The sequence below is a fragment of the Fistularia commersonii genome, chromosome 11, assembly GCF_037954325.1.
Source record: "Fistularia commersonii isolate RoL2024-O1a breed Wild chromosome 11, RoL_Fcom_v1.0, whole genome shotgun sequence".
In the NCBI taxonomy this organism is placed as follows: Eukaryota; Metazoa; Chordata; class Actinopteri; order Syngnathiformes; family Fistulariidae; genus Fistularia; species Fistularia commersonii.
In genome coordinates, this window is record NC_141294.1 from 9523215 (window position 1) to 9544180 (window position 20966).

The window sequence follows — 20966 nt, forward strand, 5'->3', positions numbered from 1 at the left end:
GGTTTCAGTTGAATAAATCATGGTTTACCAGTTGCAATCAGAAGAGCAGAATGTTATTTTTTCATATTTATTCATTTAGTTATTTATATCTAGCTAGTACATCTAATTTAAAGCTGATACACTCTTTGGGAGATGAAAAAAATTGAGCTCATATTTGTACATAATATCATTAGTATTTTATTTGAAAAGAAAAATGGAAGATATGAAAAGCTGAATATATTAAGTTACTTTTAAAGCATTCAGTGAATTACATTAATTCATCTCCTGATCATTTATGATTATTGATATTAATCAATCTTCGTTGAAGCTATTCTTTTTTCTTTTGAATCCCCATTTTACTATCGTATATTGTCTTTGAATGCAAAAGAGCATGACAATAATCGTTGATTTAATAACCCGTATCATTCCATGTTTTTTATTTTGTTCTTTGGGACCCTAAAATGTAAGTGACCTTAAGCGCAGCTACTCTAAATGCCAGGATTGTAAATGTGAATACTCAATATTCTGATGTTAAATGTGTATGACAGATATATTATAACCAAAGAAACCTCTCACACCCACACAACATTTTCTGTACAATACATCCTTGTTACTTAAGTGTAAACAGAATCAAAAGGCAAGTCTTGTGTAAAATACCACACCGGAGTGTTTAGATCATTCAGCACATAGCATTACACCCACCCACCCAAAACTGTATTTCATAAGAATTGATTTGAGTGGGTGCATTAAGATATATAAGCTTGATTGACAGCCTTTCCAACCCCTGAGATAAAGCCAATTAAATAACATTAGAAGAGCAGAAAATATAGTGGAATCACTTCTGACTTTTAAAGCTGGATAAATAAACGGCAAATTATATGAATGACCTTAGAGGTGCTTTAATTCACTGCATATGCATATTGGAGATTAAAAAAATACCTATAAATATTAATGCAGGGCAATTTCCAGAGTGAAAATATGCAGTGCATTATCTATGTGTGGGCTTGAAGTGGAATCAGCCCGATGCCCCTGCTCGCACCAGAGCAACCCGCTCTGACAAACACCCAAAGACAGACTGATTGAGTGCACAATACTCATTATGTTTGGACCAAGGCAAAGGAGCTTTGACTGACTTCACGGCCACTTAGTGCATACACAACAAGGTTAAATTTATGAGCACAAACTAAAAAGAACCGTTTCCTTCGGAGGACTGTTTCAGAGAGTAACCAGGCCACAACGCACCATTTTTAGTCCCCTGACATAATCTCTTGTCTCCATTTCCAGTTTTAGAAAGCATGAAAAGTGATCTGATTTGTATACATATCCCATTTAAATAGAAGGAAGATTAGAGGCACATCAATCTTGGCTCAGCCCCAGGGAACGATGGAAAAGGTTACTAAATTTATCACTCTGCCTTCGCTTGCAAGCGGTTTAAATATGGGAGTTGGAGTCTGACTGACCGTCCTCTGAGGAAGAATATACCCCCACCTCTGTGTACTCTTACAGCATGGAGACGATTAATTACTCGCACAATCACCGTGGCTCTCTCAAACACGGTTCCTCAAGCAAACCAGTATTGTATGACAGGCTGTGAATCGGGAATTTTCTTTTCCACTTTAGTTTTGCCCGATCTTGGAGTTTATTTTATGGCTGAATGTCTTTTTTACCAATGTGAGTTTGTGAACCGTTGCTTCTGTAATCATAGTTTTCATTCTTTTTGTTTTGTTTGTGACATTTTTTAAAGAGTCCTTAAGCTATTTGTGGACAGATCGTGAGAGACAGCTCCGAAATGAATCAACCGAGTGCATGGAAACCTACATAACCAATCACAGTGCTGAAGTCGCTGTTGCTTTTTTCACTTAAATCTTAGTAAGAATGGTATTAATGTAGCTGAATACAGTATGCATTGGAACCTGAAAGTTTTAAAGAGTTGCAATTTTCAATACATAAAGGACTAGTCTGGGGTTAGCAGTTCAGCCTTTTGAAGAAAAAAAACAATATGTCTAAATCAATTGTGCACAACCTAACCAAAGTCGACCATTGACATTGGTCCAAATGTTTTCCAGTGAGGAAGCTTTGAAACCAGCAACGTGTTAGAAGTTCTGTACTACTTGGTGGGCAGAAAATCACTATGAAAATACAACAACCATAACAACAAGAATAATAATATTTACAAGCCCCTGTCATTTAAGTACTATACAAATGAGAATAAGTAAGAGCAGGACATAATGAAATAAAATGTCAATTCATTCATTATCTTATTGTTTGTTCTGTCAATCATGAAATCAGGAGCGAATTGAGGAGATTTCTGATTAACCTACTGAATTTTTTTGGAATTGCGGGAGGGAACCTATGAACACGGAGGAAAACCAAGAACTAAATAAATAAAAAGAAATAATAAAATAAAATAATACAATAAAAACTCAACATCAAAACTCACAACTCATATGCAATAGTAAACATGTTAGTCTTCAGCTTTGCTTATAAGACATCAACAGAATGTGATTTATGTTCAGAAGCAGTCGAAATAAGAGATCTTCATGTATTTTCAGATCTTAGGGACACACAAGAAGCTAGAACCCTGAGAGCATAATGGACATCCAAGAACATGTGGCTTCATAGCTTCACTAAGTCATAAATATGATGGTTCAACACCACTGACTTATTTTTTAGGTGAGAAGCAACATCTTTAAGTCTGCTCTCATCCTAACAGGAAGCCAGTGGAATGAGGCATTCTGATTGACTTGAAAACACGTTGGACAATACGCAAACTTTGGACACTTATTTTGGCAGCCACGATAATTTAAAATGCAAAATTGGAGTTGAAAAAAAATACGAAATACGTGACAAGAAATATGAGGTACATAAGGGCAGACAGTTAACAATGACAAACGATGTAAGGTGTCCATGGAGGTTCTCGGTCATCCAAGTCATACTGAATTCTTGTTGAAATATTCTTGTCGTTGCAGCTGGACTTGAATTTCGTCACTTGAAGATGTTTTACCCCTCATCTGGGAGGCTTCTTTAGTTTTGATGACCTGTGGGGAGTTTCTGAATATAACTGCTGAGGTTTTGAAGGGGATTGTCCAATACAGGAGAGCCACCACCTTTCACAGACATATAACGTCGTACTGGGATCAATACCAAGACGGATTTTACACACAAGGACCAGGTCAATTTGCACCCTTCAAACATCCAGGAAAGATTCACCACCAGAACCAGCCCCCGGTAACTTCCATGAGCTTCAGTTCATGTGATCCTGCAGGTGTCATTCCTTTGTCTTGCTTTACCATTTCACAATCCAATCCAGGTAATCCCCTAAAAGTTGCTCCTTTGTCCCAAATGAATGACACCCCGATTAGACCTAGGTTATGCCGAACAACTCTTCCATTTCCACAATAACCCATCATAACCTAGACCTGCCCAGAAGCCTGACAGTTATATTGGGAAACTCCCCATAGGTCCTTAAAACTGAAGAAGTCTCTCAGATGAAGGGTGAAACATCATCAAGTGAAGAAATTCAAGTCCAGTTGCCATGACAGGGAGATTTTGACAAAGATGTACAATATTTTAAAGATCTGTTCAACAGTATGGTGATAATGCATAATAACAATAATTACAACAACAACATTATTACCATTATCAATAATAATAACAATGATAGACCGCTCTCCAAATAAGTGGTGTACAAATGAGAAGAAATAAAAGTAGGACACAAACTACATTTCTAATAATCTAAAATGGTGTGTGCGATCAGGAAAAGCAAGCAGCTTCAGTGCACATGCATCTTGATACATGTTATCATTTAAAGCTAATTATGGTGGAGAAGCTGAATGTTTCTCAGTTTATGAACAGACAGATACCTACGCAACGTTGATGGAATAATTCCAGCTATAGCAACTGTGGTTGAAACGCTTGGCAACTAACCATCTCAGAGAGGAATTCAAACATGTGCAGTTTTATGAATGGTTTATGAATGGTAAATATATAGAAAAATCAAAGTTACTATATGCTGCTTGAATTGACATTGTATTGTAAGATATACTCTATTATTTGGACCACATTTTGTGAAAAACAAAAATGTCGCTTGTAAAAAACAAACATGCGGGGTTGCATCTGCTCCACACGTTTGGCCGCATGCATGAGCCCTTGAGAGGGCACACCAGTTTCCATTTGAAATGTGCTTGTAAAATAGTGAAATATGCAGAAAAATGTATAAATCAAATGCATATTGCAAATGCACATTGTAATTCCACGTCAAAATTGTCACAAGGACCTGGATTACAGAGCGAGTCAAAGTTATCAGTTGAGCACAGACATATAGACATGTTTTAAGTATTTCTGCCATTAGATCAATTCAGTGCCCTATAGACAGTGAAAGTTTTGTACCTGTTTTTCACACTGTCCATAGTCTGGACCCTGGTCTGGTTGGAAGAAGCTTGTTTCGCCATGGTTTTTCGCCATCTCAATCAGACCCATTGCTGTCCTCACCGTGGCGTTGCGAGCGTGGACGAAAACCATTACCTAAGCATCATCACATAAGAAAATAATAAATGGTTAAGCCACTTAAGTTACACATATTTGAAAAAAACATTTGTTGAATACGCCATTCACATAATGAACACACTCCTCAAATAAAATAGTGACAACAAGGTGGAAAAATCCTGCAATGAAGATGATTTATTCCACCACGGACATCCAGAAAAGTTATATGCATCTATGTTGTAAAATGTGTTTAAAAAACAAACATGGATCAAATTTGTATTTATCAGGTTTATTATTATACATAACATTGTCTCACGAATGGGGGTTTGACAGACAACATTCATAATGAAAAAATATTACAAAACTATTTTAAAACTATGAGAATATATAATTATCGGAATGTTTTGTTTCAATACTATCAATACTTGTTGTATATTTTGGTTAAGTATGAGTAACTCAAATTAATAGTTAGCAAAGAAATTAGTTATACTGAGGCAATACCTATGAGTTGGGATGAATATGATAACAAAAACCGAAGTGGATAGAGTTCTGTTTCATCAACCAAGTTATTATGAAATACTGTTGACAAAATCCTCTAAGATTAGCACTACAATGAGTGAAGGAGAAAAATCAAAACTGAGAAGATTCTTCATCATCTGAGTTGTTGACTTTGGGGCCTCCACCCATAAGTCGGACTGGACCTTTGTAGCAGTTCAACCAAAGAGATAAGAAAACTGTCAGTTGGGCAGCAAAATTAAGTTCTCAAGGGAGATGGAAAAAACTTCTATTTGGCAAGAGAGACTGTGCAACAGAGAGGAAGAAGTAAGATAAGATATATGATGTGTATCTATGAATATGTGTGTACACTGCAAACATGATAACCAATTTAATAGGCAGCTCCACTCCAGCAGCAGATGGAGGCTAAACAGAAAAGCATGAATCCTCTCATACTCCTCATGTTCCCAACAGTACTTTAGATACTGGGAGTGTGAAAGCAAGCTGGGTGCAGGGGTGGTGGTTGGATGAAGGGGAGGAAAATGAGATCGTATGGTGGGGCAACTCATGAGATAAGGACGTTAGAGAGTTCCACATTGTTCAAAAGTTGTGAAAACTATTTATTTTTTAGAAAAATTGGACATTTTTAAGTAGCATATATTTGTATGTTCCAATGTAATGCCAGTATTTGGCTCTTTGAAACTGGTGAAGGGAAAATAATTGTGCATTTTATTTGCCCAATCATATTTTTACAAAAAAAAAAAAACATAAAAAAATTGATAAAAGTTAAATAAGCGCACCAGAAAAGTGGACTCCCAACACTAAAACCCTCTCCAGAAGGAGACAGATCACAGATCATCATGTAACATAGATCCTTAAAAGCCATACGGTTGTTCACCTTGTTTCAAAGCACTTTACACTGGATTAAACTCACCCATTCAGCACAGATACACAGACACAGACACACTTACTGCCAATGTGGCAGAGCTGCCATGCAAAGCCCTAACCAGGCCATGTAGAGAAACTAGGGCTTCAGTGACTTGACCAAGGACACTTCAGGATGCAGAAAGGATGAACTGGAAATTGAACTGCTGACCTTCCAATTTGAGGGACACCTCAAAGAGTGTGAGCTGCAGAAAACTGAAACAACTGAAGAGGTGCCGTGTTCGGGATCTCAGGGAAGCATCCTAAGGTTTCCTCGAGACTGTTCTTCAAATTGTCGGCTTTCAGTGATATCAGATGACAAATACCGAGGATTGGGAGAAGCAGTACTGCACCCCATTATCCCTAATGAACTACTTTTATGTTATTAATGAACCTCATCTTCTGAGCTCCATGTATAAGGTAATGATGATCACCTAATGGCCGGACGAGTCAAAGTATTTCATTAACACTAACAGTTATACTTGTAAGGAAATTAACAAATTAAACCTCTTTTCAACCCTCTCTACTTGATAGAATTCAAAGCGGTCCATGAGTACCAGCCTAAAACCACATTACTACCTTTGGAATTACTTGCGCATATGGTTTTAGTTATCTGCAGTGACAGTTTACCTGCTTCTTTTTGATGAAGTCAGATGCTCTGTCCTTTCCACATATTGCAAACACTGTTATGGAATCACATTTACAATGACGTATTCAGTCGATTATTCCTCTGTGGTGCTTTTACTGTTGTATTTCCATGCAAGCCTTTAATGAGCAGATAATGTGCAGCCATAAATTTGCAGGTAATGACGTTTTAATATTGGTCTGCCTATCAAAGCTTAGATTTTTTTTTTAGAAGTAATCCAAGAATCAACTTAACTCAGACCCATGCTGGCTGTCATTTACCTGCCAGTGACCAGTGAGCCGAGACTAATGATGAAAGGTAATCATGAAGCCACACTGTTGCCCGAAAATAGAAGAGCAGCATCCTTTGAAGACCTCATGCCTGACAGGACTGAGGGTGCGTTATATTGCGCTTTCGATGTAATTGTAGTTGATTTTGAAAACAACCCTAATACATTTTTGTTACATTCTCAGAATTAGAGACACAATTTAGTCGCCAGATATTCTTCAAACTCAAGACCATATTATATCTTTAAGTCTTTTCTTTTAGAAAAAGCAAGTGAAGAAACACATTGCTACGCTATAGGCAGTTTGCGTTCAAACATAGAAAAAGAATATTTACCTGATGACCTGCTCGCACCTGCTCCAGAACTTTGTTATAGCAAACCTCCTCCATATCATGCATCTGCTGGATCTGTGTAGGAGAGAAGACAATCTAAACCATTAAGTTAAGGAAAATACAAAAACTGAAAAAAAAGAAAACATTTAAACTACACAGCGAAATTGTAAAGTCTGTACCACACTATGTTAATTGCCAAAATAGCACTTAAGTCTTACAAGACACATTCATTAGTAAAACATCCCCTTTTTCAAAAGTATCGGGTTGAAGAAAAAAAAAAAAGAGATGACACAGGAGTTGTAAAAGTATAAAGAACTTCAGAGTTGCTTCACCTTGTTGGTGCTTTTGATGCCAACAAATGTCTGACCAAGGGGCACCGGCCTGAAGCGACTGTCAAAGAAGAAGAGGCCAATATACGGGTTGACGTGAAGGAAGGTGGCCACGTCAAGATAGTTTGGCAACGTTGCCGAAAGTCCAAGAATCCTGATCATACTCTGTGTGGATTCAACCTGTGGAAAAAAAAAACAAAAAACAAAAACATATTTAAACCAAACTGGTGATTCTTTAGTTGTTCATGGGTCAGAGCAAATAAACTGGATTAACCTTGACAATTTATATTTTTATTGTATTTCTTATTCTCCCTCCTTCCTACTATTATCTATTATTGTTATGTTTTTGCTTGAAACTCTGGCACAACAATTTCCTTCGGGATAAATAAAGTTATTCTCATCTCATCTCATAAGGGACAGGCTGCTCATTGCACATTGGGACCATCATATATAAGATCGTGGACGGATCATAGGTTTGTTGAAAAAGAACTGATATAGTTGATAAGCACACCATACCTAAAATATATCATATATTAAAAGATAGCAGGTCTGTATTAAACATTCATACATCAGCATATGTTGATGACACATTAGCACTATCTATATTTAGTTGATAAGAAAATAGTTGGACTTTGCTCTGCCAGTTGATAGTCTGTAATATGAAAATCATTACTTGAAATTGGTATCTTCTCTGCCCTGTTAACCCTCTCAGGCTCAAATTAAGTTGTGGCGTAATTAGCTAAGTAGCATTTAGCTGTCGCAAATCTGCAACATCTGCCTGGAGAGGGTTAAGATAACTAACAAGCTACGATGGAATACAAAGTGAAAAGACATACTAAACAGATGGTCACTTTTCTATTCATTATCTGCCATTTGTGGGCTACAGCTTTTGCGGTCTACAATACAGTCTGGCAAAAAGGTCACTTCAGTTGAAAACTCCCATGCCTTTAGTTATCTAATCTTGTTGTAGCAACAAGGTGCAGATACAAGCATCTGACACCTGTTTGTATACAAGGTTATGTTCTGTCACTGAGTTTATATTCATGTTGAATATTATCTGAAGAATATGCCATTTATTCAAATCCTTTTTTCTTTTTTTTTCCAGTTAGATACAGATGGCATGTTTCTTATCAGTTGGTCATCTTTTTCGTCATGGGCCGGATTGTGAATGGCGGTTTGATACTTTTCCACAACTCTGACATTGTTTCTATAATATGTTGTTGGGCTCAGTAACTGTGATGAAGCACACTACTTAAAAATTTCAAAAAGAAAGCATTACTAACCATAATTTAAATCCCTTCGAGGTACAAAGTGCTGTAGCCCTGGGCAGGTCTGGTCATCCGTTAATATTCAAAGAAGGTTAAAAACGGAATGAAGGGATACATTAACTCAATAATAAAACATGAGGTTTTAATTTAAAGTATATCTTTGAGGTTTAAAACAATTACTCCCTGACTTTAAAATCTGTCTTTATTTTGTCTTTGAAACTTAAAAAAAAAATCACTATGTTGTGTATCCATGTGAATGATAGAAGAAAACAAGTGTGGAGGGGGGTCTGCCGCACTATCTTTGGGCCTCCTGCTGGACGTGACAGGGAAGATTGGTAAGGCTTTTAATGTGATGCAGTGCCTGTCAAAGCTTTCCATCGCGATAAGAACAAACGGATCCCCGCCGGCACACTGGGCCTGCAAGACACATTCATAGCCAAGCTGCTGAACCTACAAACTACAGATGTGTGCCACGCCCTCGAAAGAGCATTAAACGCTTTTTAAATTGCCTTTTACTCTATGCCACTATAAGTTTAACAGCTTGTTTGAAACAGAGTTGAAGATTTCATGTTTCATGTTTTCTGTAGCATCATAAAGTTTTATGAGATTATGAGGGATGTCGGTGATTATCAGCTACATCATCAGTTACATCAATGATAGCTGGTAATAAGCTGTATAAAATACAACTAAAGGGCACAATATTAAAATTGGCTTGCGTGGTGATTGGTGAAGTGCTGCATGGCATTGTACTTACACAGACCTACATAGAAACACTTATATAAAAAACAACAGCTAACTGTTGCACAACCAAATGCAAAACAGAAAGGTTGGGACATTGGTACATGAAGCCGTAACTTATCAACATGAGAGGTAAGCCATGCCTCGAAAGTTATCAAACTAAACGGTACCAAATTTATGCAAGAGCTAATTCAAAATATGACATGGCTTTAAACTACAATTATCGCAACTACATGTTCAGACCTAAAGTATCTTAATCTAATGACTTAACAGATATGTTTCTGAGAAAAACAACCCATTCTGCATGAACTACATCTAAGGGCTTGTAGAGGAAAAAAGTCAGCTGATTATCAAGTCAGGTCACAATCAAAATGTTTACATATTGTTCTATTTTTTGGTGCAACACAAAAAAACAGCCATCTACTGTGTGCACTGTGATGCACTGATTTTTAAAAGGGACAGCGCTAAATCTGTCTATCATCATAAAAACTTTCAGCAACTATCCCTGAAGAACCTCTGATCACTGTGGTGTTCATTAAGCACTTGCCTCATATGTCTGTCAATCTACCATGTATTTGAATTTATGTGCTAGTTGAAATTTGATTATAATTGCTTTGAGAGTAATGACACGCAGTCCTGTCTCAAGCCTTGATCTCAAGTTTAATGGATACTCAGACTAAAAATATACAGTGAACACCCAAATGATTCATAGCCCAGGGTATAATTTTGGGTAATAATTTTGGGCTTGAGTATATATGTGTACATGTGCACATTTATGTTCGGTGTATGTACATATATATATATATATATATATATATATATATATATATATATATATATATATGTGTGTGTGTGTGTGTGTGTTTGTGTGTATTTATGTATATATACAAACACATACATGCAGTATATGTGTATATATATTATCATTTTAAATTGATTTATATACATATATATATATATATATATATATATATATATATATATATATATATATATATGCGTGTGTGTGTGTGTGAATTTTTGTATACACACTCACACACACACACACACACACTATAGTATTTGTGTATATATATTATCATTTTAAATTGATTTATATATACATATATATATATATATATATATATATATATATATGTGTATATTTTTTTTTTTATAAAAGCAACAGATATGAAAAAATTAAAAAAAATATTTTTTTTGTGTGGTGAATGAGTGAATTATTTTCAGTCTCTAAATATGTGACACTGTAACCAACTGTCAAACCAGCTTCTCACAACCCTGCCTTACAAAGGAGATTGGCTTGAGCTCCCTCAACAGTGTCCTGTGCAGGTTATGAATCAATGAATGTTTGAGTTAATGAATTAATATTAATATTTAATAAACCTTACCTTTCGGTAAGCATCACATATTGATTTGAAAATGGGTGTAGGTTGCAAACTGGCAATGGATAGTTAGCAAATGCTCACTTTGCATGCAGACAAAAATATGGTCTCTTTACTGTTAAACCCCATGTAAAGGATCTTTTGTCTGCCTGAGAATAACAACCACTTATAAGCAAAGGCTGGGAACTAGTGCCTCGATAAATATTTAACCATGAGGCAGACACCTTAAAAAAAGCTTTTGTTATAAACGTTAGGGGGGGGACTTTATCTTAAATTCAGTCCATAATTGGTAGCGGTACACCCGGCCAAGAAAAATACGGTCCCAAATAAAGCTCTTCCAAGCAAAACATCAAAGTCATAACTGGTGTAGTTCTGAAACATTTGCATTAAAAAGGGGGCAAATATAATTTACTTTACGGGGATTTCCATATTAATGTGTCTGTAGAACATGAACTTAAGCACCTATTGCAGCAGAAGCAGTCAATGCTATTTCTTCAGCACAATCAATTACAGGAGTCTGTCAGGTGTGGCCATAATTGGACAGAGAGATGAAGGTGGGGGAGGTTCTGCAACGCTTTCTGTTGAAACCTGCCATCTACTTTGTATGTGTGTGTGTGTGTGTGCAGGAGAAGTGGTGGTGGTGGTGTGTGGGTAGGGATTGGAGGAAGAGAGGTGTTTACAGACCTCACAGGAAGATGAATGGAAACATGCTGCTTTTGCATCAGTCAGACAGATACAATTAGTGGGACAAAGAATAGTCCATCACATTCTAGGCAAGGAATATGGCACAATCCTCTGTATACTGGGAAACGTACAACATAAAAGGTTATTTCTATAATCATGGATGATGAAGTCTTTAGAGTAGTTGAAATAATACTTGAAATACTTTTTTATCTAACACTCCAGACAAGTGGTGGTGCATCTATTTGATTGTCCATTAAAAAAAGAACATGTTGTGTACCTGAAGACTTTAAAGTAGTGACTGCTTCTTTTGAGTCTATGTTCAACATTCAGCGATTAATTCACAGCTGTGACAACTGGTCATTTGTGCCGCAGTTCAAGAATGGAAAATGTACATTAGAGATATATAAACATTTTTAAAATATGTTTTGATTAAGAAAAAAAGAAATATTGAGATCGAACAAGCAGCCCTTGAAGATGATACACCAAGGTAATAGCAACAAGGTCTCAAAAGATAAACTTTAAAAGTCAACCGCTTAAATTGGAAGCTACAATGGGTTATAGGGCTGAACACAAGGTCGTTTTAAAGATTTTTTTTTTCTTTTTTTTTTAATTTCTCAATTGTCTTGCTCACACAAAATTTGAGTCTGAACACATGGAGGGGGAAACAAGTCTGTGTTCTGACTTGCTCAGGATATTCCAACAAAACATAAAAAGGGTCTTGGCTCTTCTGAAAAAAAAATTGTGAGGGGTTTATCTCAATGTGTTAATCCATATGACGCCAGATTATTCTTTCAACAAATTTGTTCATCATGTTAATGTCAAACAAACTTGTAGTACCTGAAATAAACTATAACTTAAAATGAAATACTGGAAGTTGAATACAAAATAGATCATTTAGCAAAAGAATTAAAACAAAAGTAGGAAGTGTGAAGATTCTGCATTGTCAGCAGAGCATAGCTGGACTTGCCACTTCCAGTGACACCGCTGTGAAAAGCATTTGTGGTCATTTCAGTTATTTTGACATGCCAAAGGAGTTTGAAACAGTAATGTTCCACAAAATTCTCTCGCACTGGATCACAATTAACTGTCTGATGACTTTCCAGACCTGAACTTTGACGCCAACCTATTTGATTTCTCTTTATTATTGACTGTTGCTTGTGTTTAATGTGTCACATTGGGATCCCCGTCAATAGAACAGAACCAAAAATTATTTTATTAACTTCTTTACTTCTATCTACTTACAACAAGTGTATTGTAAAGATTTAGAATATTGGCTCAAAAGTTATCTAAACTTGATGATAACATTTTTTGATCATAATTGGAATACTCTCATCATATATCCTTTTACAAAAACAATGAACATTTAGAAAAGGGCATTCTCAGTAACAGGGCAGTTACATTGTATCCAACAGATTAACAGCTAAAATGTAAAATAGCCAAACAAATCTGCAGATTGTAAAGATTACATTTCAGTAAATGGAACCCATTACAATTTGCTGAACACCCCAATGTTGCTGCAGTGTTTGTTGTCATCACCTACCCAATGCTTGGTGAGAGGTAAAGCAAACATCCTTTTTTTCATTGCTGAGATAAAAAAAATATTGCTAATGTGTTCTTCTGAGCTAGCCAGAAAGTACAGTGCAATGCAGAGTGCAGTCTTAAAGTATATAAGTATGTGTTGGAGGGTTGGGGTCTACAGATATTGATTAACCTTGATGAGGCAGATTATTTCAGTTTCATAGGAATGCTCATATTGTCAAGACTAAATTTGATATTTCCTCTTACAAAATTTGACTTGATGTAAAATGTGTCACATTTTTTTTTTTCATTCTTGAAAACAACTATCTTATTCACCAGCATAACAACTTTATTTAGCCGGAAGGATGACCATGTAGGAACCTTAACTTTGAAACACAATATGACAGCTACAGCTGTCTTATATTTTGTCCATCAGAACACCATTCATCATCTCAACGTTGCTTAACATCTGCTAAGCAACACTTACTGAAAAGTGCACATGCAGGCTTTTCTTGATAAATTGGTGACTGATTGGTTTGAATTGTAATTAGTCACCTGAAAATTATTCAGAACTTAAGCGCACTGCCAATCCTGAGTCATAAATAGAAAAACTGATTCTATAAACTGTATTTTATATACAGCCACCAGCTTAAATCTGGAACACAGACAAGCAAGAAGATACAAACATCTGCACTGCAGTACAACCTCCAGAGGGGTTAAGGTGTGCAAAATGCCCATTCAGCTCTTCTTCAGTAATATCAGCTAAACCTGCAGATAAATGGGCTGTGAACCGAGTAAACAGCGGTCACATGTACAGACCACTTTTCAATTACCTTGCGGTTAACCCCGCTGAGAGGTCTATGTCGCTGCACAGCACAGCAGCTCATCCCTGCATCCCTACGCCTGTTTCATCCAGCTTCTTCTGTCTGGTTACCACTGGCGAGAGTCCTTTAGCATTCAACTCTCATCAAAACACTTACTCTACTTCCAACAATCAGGGTCTTTATGATGGTGACATTAGGAGGTAGGGGTACATTTCCATTTTAATTTGCGTCAACCCTTCTTTTTTATTTATAAACAACAAAGTGAAATTAATTAACTGAATGTAGGTGTGGCGGCCTTGCGAGCACTGTGACACTTTTCATCCTTGTTTTAGTTGTTCATCGCCTAAGGGCGACGCTTTATGTATACAAATCAAAAATAAACGTATATGTTCCTGATGATTATTTCTTAAATCAAAATACTCTTACACCTAAAGACTCAACTGGACTCTCAGGTATTTATTGAATGCAAAGTATTACATACTAAATTACTATTATGTGAGTGACGCAGACTGTCATTAATCACTGCCAAGGTTGTTAATAGAAAGGTTTACATCTCAGACCCCTCCATACATTTTCTCCCTTTGAAAGACACATGAATAGAGAGGAAACTCAGAACAATACAGTTCCTCACCATCTATTCACATAACTGGATTTAAAGCTTTCAAATGATTTCTATCCTGATATCCATCAACAAAAAAAAAATGATAAGATAGTTGAAGGGACTTTCTCATTGGGAAAGAAAAACAGCTAATGGCTTCTCATTTGTAGCCGTGCTAATTGTTGCTTGGTTGGTATTCAGTCTGAGAGCAACTGTGCAGTAAGACACTCCTGTTGGATCCATCCACCTGCTCATTGGCAGGTGGATGGATCTTTTCTGTTCTACAATTCCAACAGAGTGATGTGCCGTGTCAATTTAAGGTGTCACACTGGGATTAATATCATCTCAGCCCTTTAAATAGATCTGTTCAGTAGTTTGGAACCAGAGGCTGTGGTATTCTGATTAAGTCGCTCCTGAAAAGTGTTTGCCAACACTGTTATCTCAATGCTTCAGAAGCAGTTTTCTTTTAGGATATATATTCATCCACACTGCAAATGCATTGAGGGTGGACTGAAGCCAGCAAGACTCGATCGGGACATTTTTGGTAGCAACCCCCCTCCCCCATCCCTCACCCCCACCCACCCACCTGCCCACGCATACAAACACGCAAACACAAACATATTGCTTTTTTTTCCCTCTATTTGAATTCAGCCTCCTTTTCTCTTCTCTATTTCTGATATCTGTTGCAATTTCCAGTAGAGCAGACAGGTTAATGTGGGGAATAGCTAACTGTATGGCTGTGTTAGACAAGAGGGTGCACAATACAGCTTTTGTCGTTTTTTTTTTTTTTTTTAGTCTACAAGTCATCGTAACATTCAAAAATGGGTCATCATTTGCTTAACTCTATATTTATACATTTGGAAAATTACCCTTCTCTTACTTAAGTCTGGCTGAATATCATAAAAAAACAGTTCACAATATTGATTAAACTACTGGAAAAGGAGAACGTCACTAGCAGCGATGTATATTCTGCTTTCAAAGACCACCTCAGTAAACTATTGCTTCTTCTTCTGCTGTGCACAGTATTTGAAAATGAGTGGCCCCCATATAAACAAACTAGATGAGGGAAAGGTAATGGAATTCCTAATTGCTAACCACAAAGAACAAGCAATTCCATCTGTTACACAGTTTACTTTTAAATAATTTGACCAGTGAAACTAATTGATTAGCTTTTTTAAAATGTCATGGATATGGGTAGTTGATCCAGCAGTCGGACTGAAAGTGTTCTTCTCATACTGCTGAAATAATTCCCAAAGAAAATTAAGTCGTATTAACAATTTAAAATGCATATCCATGGTCGTAGTAATACCTGCAAAGAAATTACTGCAGGTAGAGTTTAATATATATCCTCCACCCTTTCTGGATGCGGATTTGAGTATCTATACTCAAAGGTATTTAGACCTGTGGGGACAGATTTAGTGGAGGGATTCTGGAAGGATTGATGTTCTATTTTAGTCTTAGAGGACAAAAGATCTGAATCAGGTGAAGAACAGCTGGTTGTTGTGACCGTGTACAGTGTCATAAATTGTTCCAGCTTTAACCTTACGATTCACAAAGTCACTGTGGTAACAGTTGGGTAGTTAGCGCCTGTCCATTTTTTATACTAGGCTTGACCAACCGTACAAGGTATAAAGGACTGTCTCAGAAAATTAGAATATTGTGATAAAGTTCTTTATCTTCTGTAATGCAATTAAAAAAAAAAACAGAAATTACTTTTTCATGATATACTAATATTTTGAGATGGGATTTTAGTGTTTTCTCAAGATTTAAGCCATAATCAGCATTATTAAAATAATAAAAGGCTTGCAATATTTCAGTTGATTTGTAATGCATCCAGGATGTATGACATTTTTGTTTTTGTAACTGCATTACAGAAGATAAAGAGCTTTATCACAATATTCAAATTTTCTGAGACAGTCCTGTATATTAGTACTTCCTAAGAAAGTGAAACATTCCGTTTTGATTATAAGAGAATGAGAAGTGAGGTATCCTCAGACTCTCTATCTTAGTAAAATCCTCTAAATGAAAATTGAAAAAAAAAAAGCCATTTGAAGAATTTGCAGTTTGACCTAAAATACATTGCTACACATCTGTAGAGATATAATCAAACCCAAAAAACAAATGGTATGAACACATGAATGGCAGAGGAATTCAGAGTTGCAGTCTGACTAACTTGTCTGATCGTCCGCGCCACTAGACTCTCCAGCACTGGCCCTCTATCTTCATGAAGGAGATGGACTTCATCTAGGATCAGGAGACGTACGATCTGGGAGAGAGCAACGTCTCCAACGCTCTTTCTGGTCACAACATCCCACTTCTCTGGAGTTGTCACCAACATCTGCAGAATGACATGACAAGGCATTTAGAACAGCATCCTGTCTTTGAAACACTTCTTTAATATACTAATTTCAATATCAGATTTCAAAATCGCCACAAATACCACAACGAAATAATGCATTTATATAAAGGCTCATATGTACATTTATGGTAATTTATTTACACAAGTATTTATTTATTTCACTAAAACCAAGTACACGACAATGTCTAATCTTAATTGTTTGAATTGTACCGCAGCCTCTCAACATATATGCATGTATCAACTTGTCCAGGAGATTGAATGAGGAGCTCAATGAAGTATCTCATCATATCTGGAAAGGGGTTACACATGTGAAAATGCTACGGTGTATTTTTCCAAATACTGTGAATAAGTGTTATCAGCATGGCCAAAGTCTATTCATGGCAATAAATGAAAAGGGAGAGGAATCTGATGTTGAACATCTGCCAGGCTAAATCTGCAAATGAAAACCAATGACTTTCAACGACTGCTATCGGTGATGATGACCCTCAGGGTATAGGTGGAAACTGGGCTATTGTAGGTTGAAGAAGGATATGAGGTGTGTTCATTGGCAGAGATAAAAGAGGAAGGGCAAAATTCTAGGATTAACAGTAGGGACTATAAATGTTAGGACTATGACTGTGATGCAGAGGAAAAAGTTGGATACATGTTTGCTAGAAGAACATATTGAAAGAAGCAGGCCTAAAAACTTGGGTGCAGAACTAAAGTTCTCCCTATCATGGCAGTTATGGAAAGACAAATGGGGAAGGGGTTATCTTGAAGTAGGCGTTTGTTAGCAATGTTAGTGATAGTAGTGCCTTATAGATTGATTAGTCTAAAGCCATTCAATTTTGTTCGTGGTAATGCTCCACAAATGGAAGGTGAATTAGAAGAGAATGAGACCTTTTGGAGTGAGTTTGATGAAGTGTTGTGAAATGTCCCCTGTGGTTGGAAAGCAGAAATTGTTGAAGACTTCACTGGATATTTTATGGCAGGCAACAGCGGTGATAAAAAAGTGATGGGCAGGTTTGGTACCAAAGGTAGGATTGAAGAGTGACTGATGGTGGTGGACTTTCCAAAAAGGATGGAAATTGCTGTAGTGATTTAATTTTTCTAGAAGAGGAAGGCATATCCATCTTTCCATTATTTGCCACTTATCCTGCACTAAAAGTTGCTGGAATGCTGGAGCATATTCCTGCTGTCGTTGGGTAAGAGGTAGGGTACACCCTGGAGCGGTTGCAAGTTGATGACAAGGCCACATATAGAGACAAAACACCATTCATTCGCTCATTCACACATCTCGGTAATTTTTGCAATTTATTTCAATTAACCTTCTTCATGTTTTAGGAGGAGGAAACAGGAAAACCTGGAGAAAACCCACAGACACAGGGAAAACTTGCAAACCACTGAGAGGCCCCCTGTGGGAATCGAACCACGGTCTTTGGGAGAATGCAATATGAAGGAGTTTGGTGACTGCAAAATAGTGGTATTTGGGAGTGTAGCCAGACAACACAGGATTGCGATGGGCAATGTGAATCAGAGGGCAAGGAAGATAAAGAGGACGAAGACTGAGCAGAGAACAAAATGGTAGAAGCTGAAAAAGGAAGAGTGTTGTGTGGTTTTCAGGGAGGAATTGGCAAAGTCCTTTGGTGGTCAGGAGGAGCTTCCAGGTGACTAGATAAATGAAGGTAATGTGATCGGAGAGTCAGGTGGAGGAGTACCTGTTGTGTCATTTGGAAAGGAAATAGTAAAGGAAACTTGGTGGTAGACTGAGAAAGTGCAGGAGGGTATACAGAGAAAGAGGTTAGCATAGAAGAATTGGGACAGCTATGAGCCCTTTCTTGTTATTTGCTATGGTAACGGACAGGTTGACAGATGAGATTTGACAAAAATTTCCATGGATCATGATGTTTGTAAATGACATTGTGATCTACAGTGAGAGCAGGGGTTGGGTGGAGAACAATTCAGAGAGATGGAGCTATGCAAGTGGAAAGGAGAGAAATGAAGGTTCTCCACAGCAGGACGGAATACATTTGTGTGAATAAGAGGGACCCCAAAAATAACAGTGAAAAAGCAAGGTTACAGGGAGTGGAGATAAAGAGGTGTAGTATTTTAAGTACCTAGAGTGAACAGTATGGAGCAGGAGTATCAGACTACCGGCCCGCGGGCATATTGCGGCCCTCGCAACAAAATTTTGTGGGCCCCTGCCTGAAATCAAATCTTTGTGTTAGTGCAGCCTGCATGTTTTTTCTCACATGCATCCGGGGGTTTTATGCAGTGGGTTTAAAAAAGAAAAACGGGCAAGGAAAAAATGAAAAACCTAATTCGCGATGCATGTTTGCCTCAAAATTTGAAAACAAAATGATTTTTTCAATGAAAAAACGTCTAGTAACATCGTTAAAACAATCTTTTTTTATTTCTATAAAAACCACAAAACCTATAGCAAAAAAAAAAACAACAAGCAAAATTAAAGATTGACTTAAAACCGGAATAGACACCATTAGCCTTGTAAACATTACACCTTCTCTTATACATGCTAAGATTTTCTCTTTTAACTCAACAATATTTTTGGGTGTAATTTCATCAATTCTTTTTTAATATTCATTATAAATATTAATTTGTCATGTATTTTGCAGAAGAACAGTTCATTACATAAAGATTGTTATAATTTTTCTATTTACCTCCTTTACACTAAAACAAAGGAAATATTTGGACTTAGTGTTACTTCTGGGTAATGATTTTACTGGTCCGGCCCCCTTGACATCAAATTAGGCCATATGTGGACCGCGGACCAAAATGAATTTGTCAACCCTGGTATAGAGCAATGGGGAGTGTGGAAAAGTGGTGAAGAAACATGTGGGCAAAATTGTCAGAGGTAATGAGATAATATGGTAAAAGATGATAAAAGGTTATTAGCCATTATGAAAGAAAAAATGTGCAAGACTGTATTGAGACCAGCAATGATGTATGGTTCAGAGACAGTGAAGCAAAGACAGGGGGCAGAACTAGAGGTAGCAGAGATGAAAATGTTGAGGTGTTATGAGGATGGATAGGATCAGAAAAGAGCCCGTCAGAGGGAAGGTACATATTAAATGTTTTGGAGATAGAGTCAGACCGGCCACAATGAGATGGTTTGGACATGCACAAGGGAGGGATATTGAATATATTGGTAAGATGATACTGAGGTTGGATGTGCCAGGCATGAGGCCAAGAGGAAAACTGAAGAGGTTTTTGTTGATGTTATACTGCATGTATAACTGAATGTGAGAAAATAAGCTGCTTTCTTCTTTCTTTCTACTTCTGCCCACTGCTGTAAGTTAATATTGGTCAGTTTCCTGAAGAGATTTGAGGACAGAGTGAAGGAAGACATGAAGTCAGTTGATGCAAGAGAAGAGGATGCAGATGCTTGGGCAAACGCAGAATGTAGCATCCAAAAGAAGCTGATGAAGAAGTAGAAAGTCCACATGTAAAATATTATTATTGTACAACGGCATTGGAATCGGGTATGGGTCTATTAGAGCAACAGCACGTGTTACATGTTTTCGGAGATAAGGTCAGAGAGGCCAGACTGAGATGGTTCAGTCATTTAGAGAAGGGATAGTGAATATTGGTAGAAGGATGCTGGAGTTGGAACTGTCCGGCAGGAGGTCCAGAGCAGTAGCAAAGAGAAGACGTGTGAATGTAGTGAAAGAGAACATGAAGTTAGTTGGTGTGAGAGAAGAACATACAGGGAACAGGGTTAGATGGATGAGGTTTCGCTGTGGCGACTCCTGAAGAGAAAATCTGAAAGTAGAAAAAAAAAGAATGCGCAGCTGCATTGAAAAAAAAAAAGTTCTTGTTGCTGTTGTAAAGCAATTGAACAAATTTCACATGTGTTTCTTCTCATTAGGCACAATCATGTGCCCATTGGGGGATGGAGGACATAAAAGTTGAGGGAAGAAAAATGTTGTTGTTAACTGTTGGGGGTCTTTGAGTCAGTGGTGGCTCTGATTGATTTTACGGGGAATGTAGCAGCAATGTGTGTATCTCCACACGTTGGTATCTCCACACAGTTGGCTTGAGAAGTGACGGTCTTATTGCCATTGTTGCTGATGTGGGCAGTCACCATGTTTATGCATTCCTCCAGATTAGTATGCTGGCCACATAAAGCTGTCTCTTTGAACA

At 37.2% G+C, this 20966-nt stretch overlaps 1 protein-coding gene across 1 annotated transcript in view; it reads right to left on the reverse strand.

Moving 5' to 3' along the window:
• Positions 1 to 20966, reverse strand: part of ascc3 (activating signal cointegrator 1 complex subunit 3) — a 146785-nt gene that overhangs the window by 52434 nt on the left and 73385 nt on the right. The window contains exons 11-14 of the mRNA XM_086154889.1: positions 16641 to 16805; positions 7459 to 7635; positions 7130 to 7201; positions 4369 to 4503 (exon numbers count right to left, since the gene is read on the reverse strand). Of these exons, the coding sequence (XP_086011015.1) occupies positions 4369 to 4503; positions 7130 to 7201; positions 7459 to 7635; positions 16641 to 16805 (549 nt within the window). The remainder of the gene's footprint in view (positions 1 to 4368; positions 4504 to 7129; positions 7202 to 7458; positions 7636 to 16640; positions 16806 to 20966) is intronic.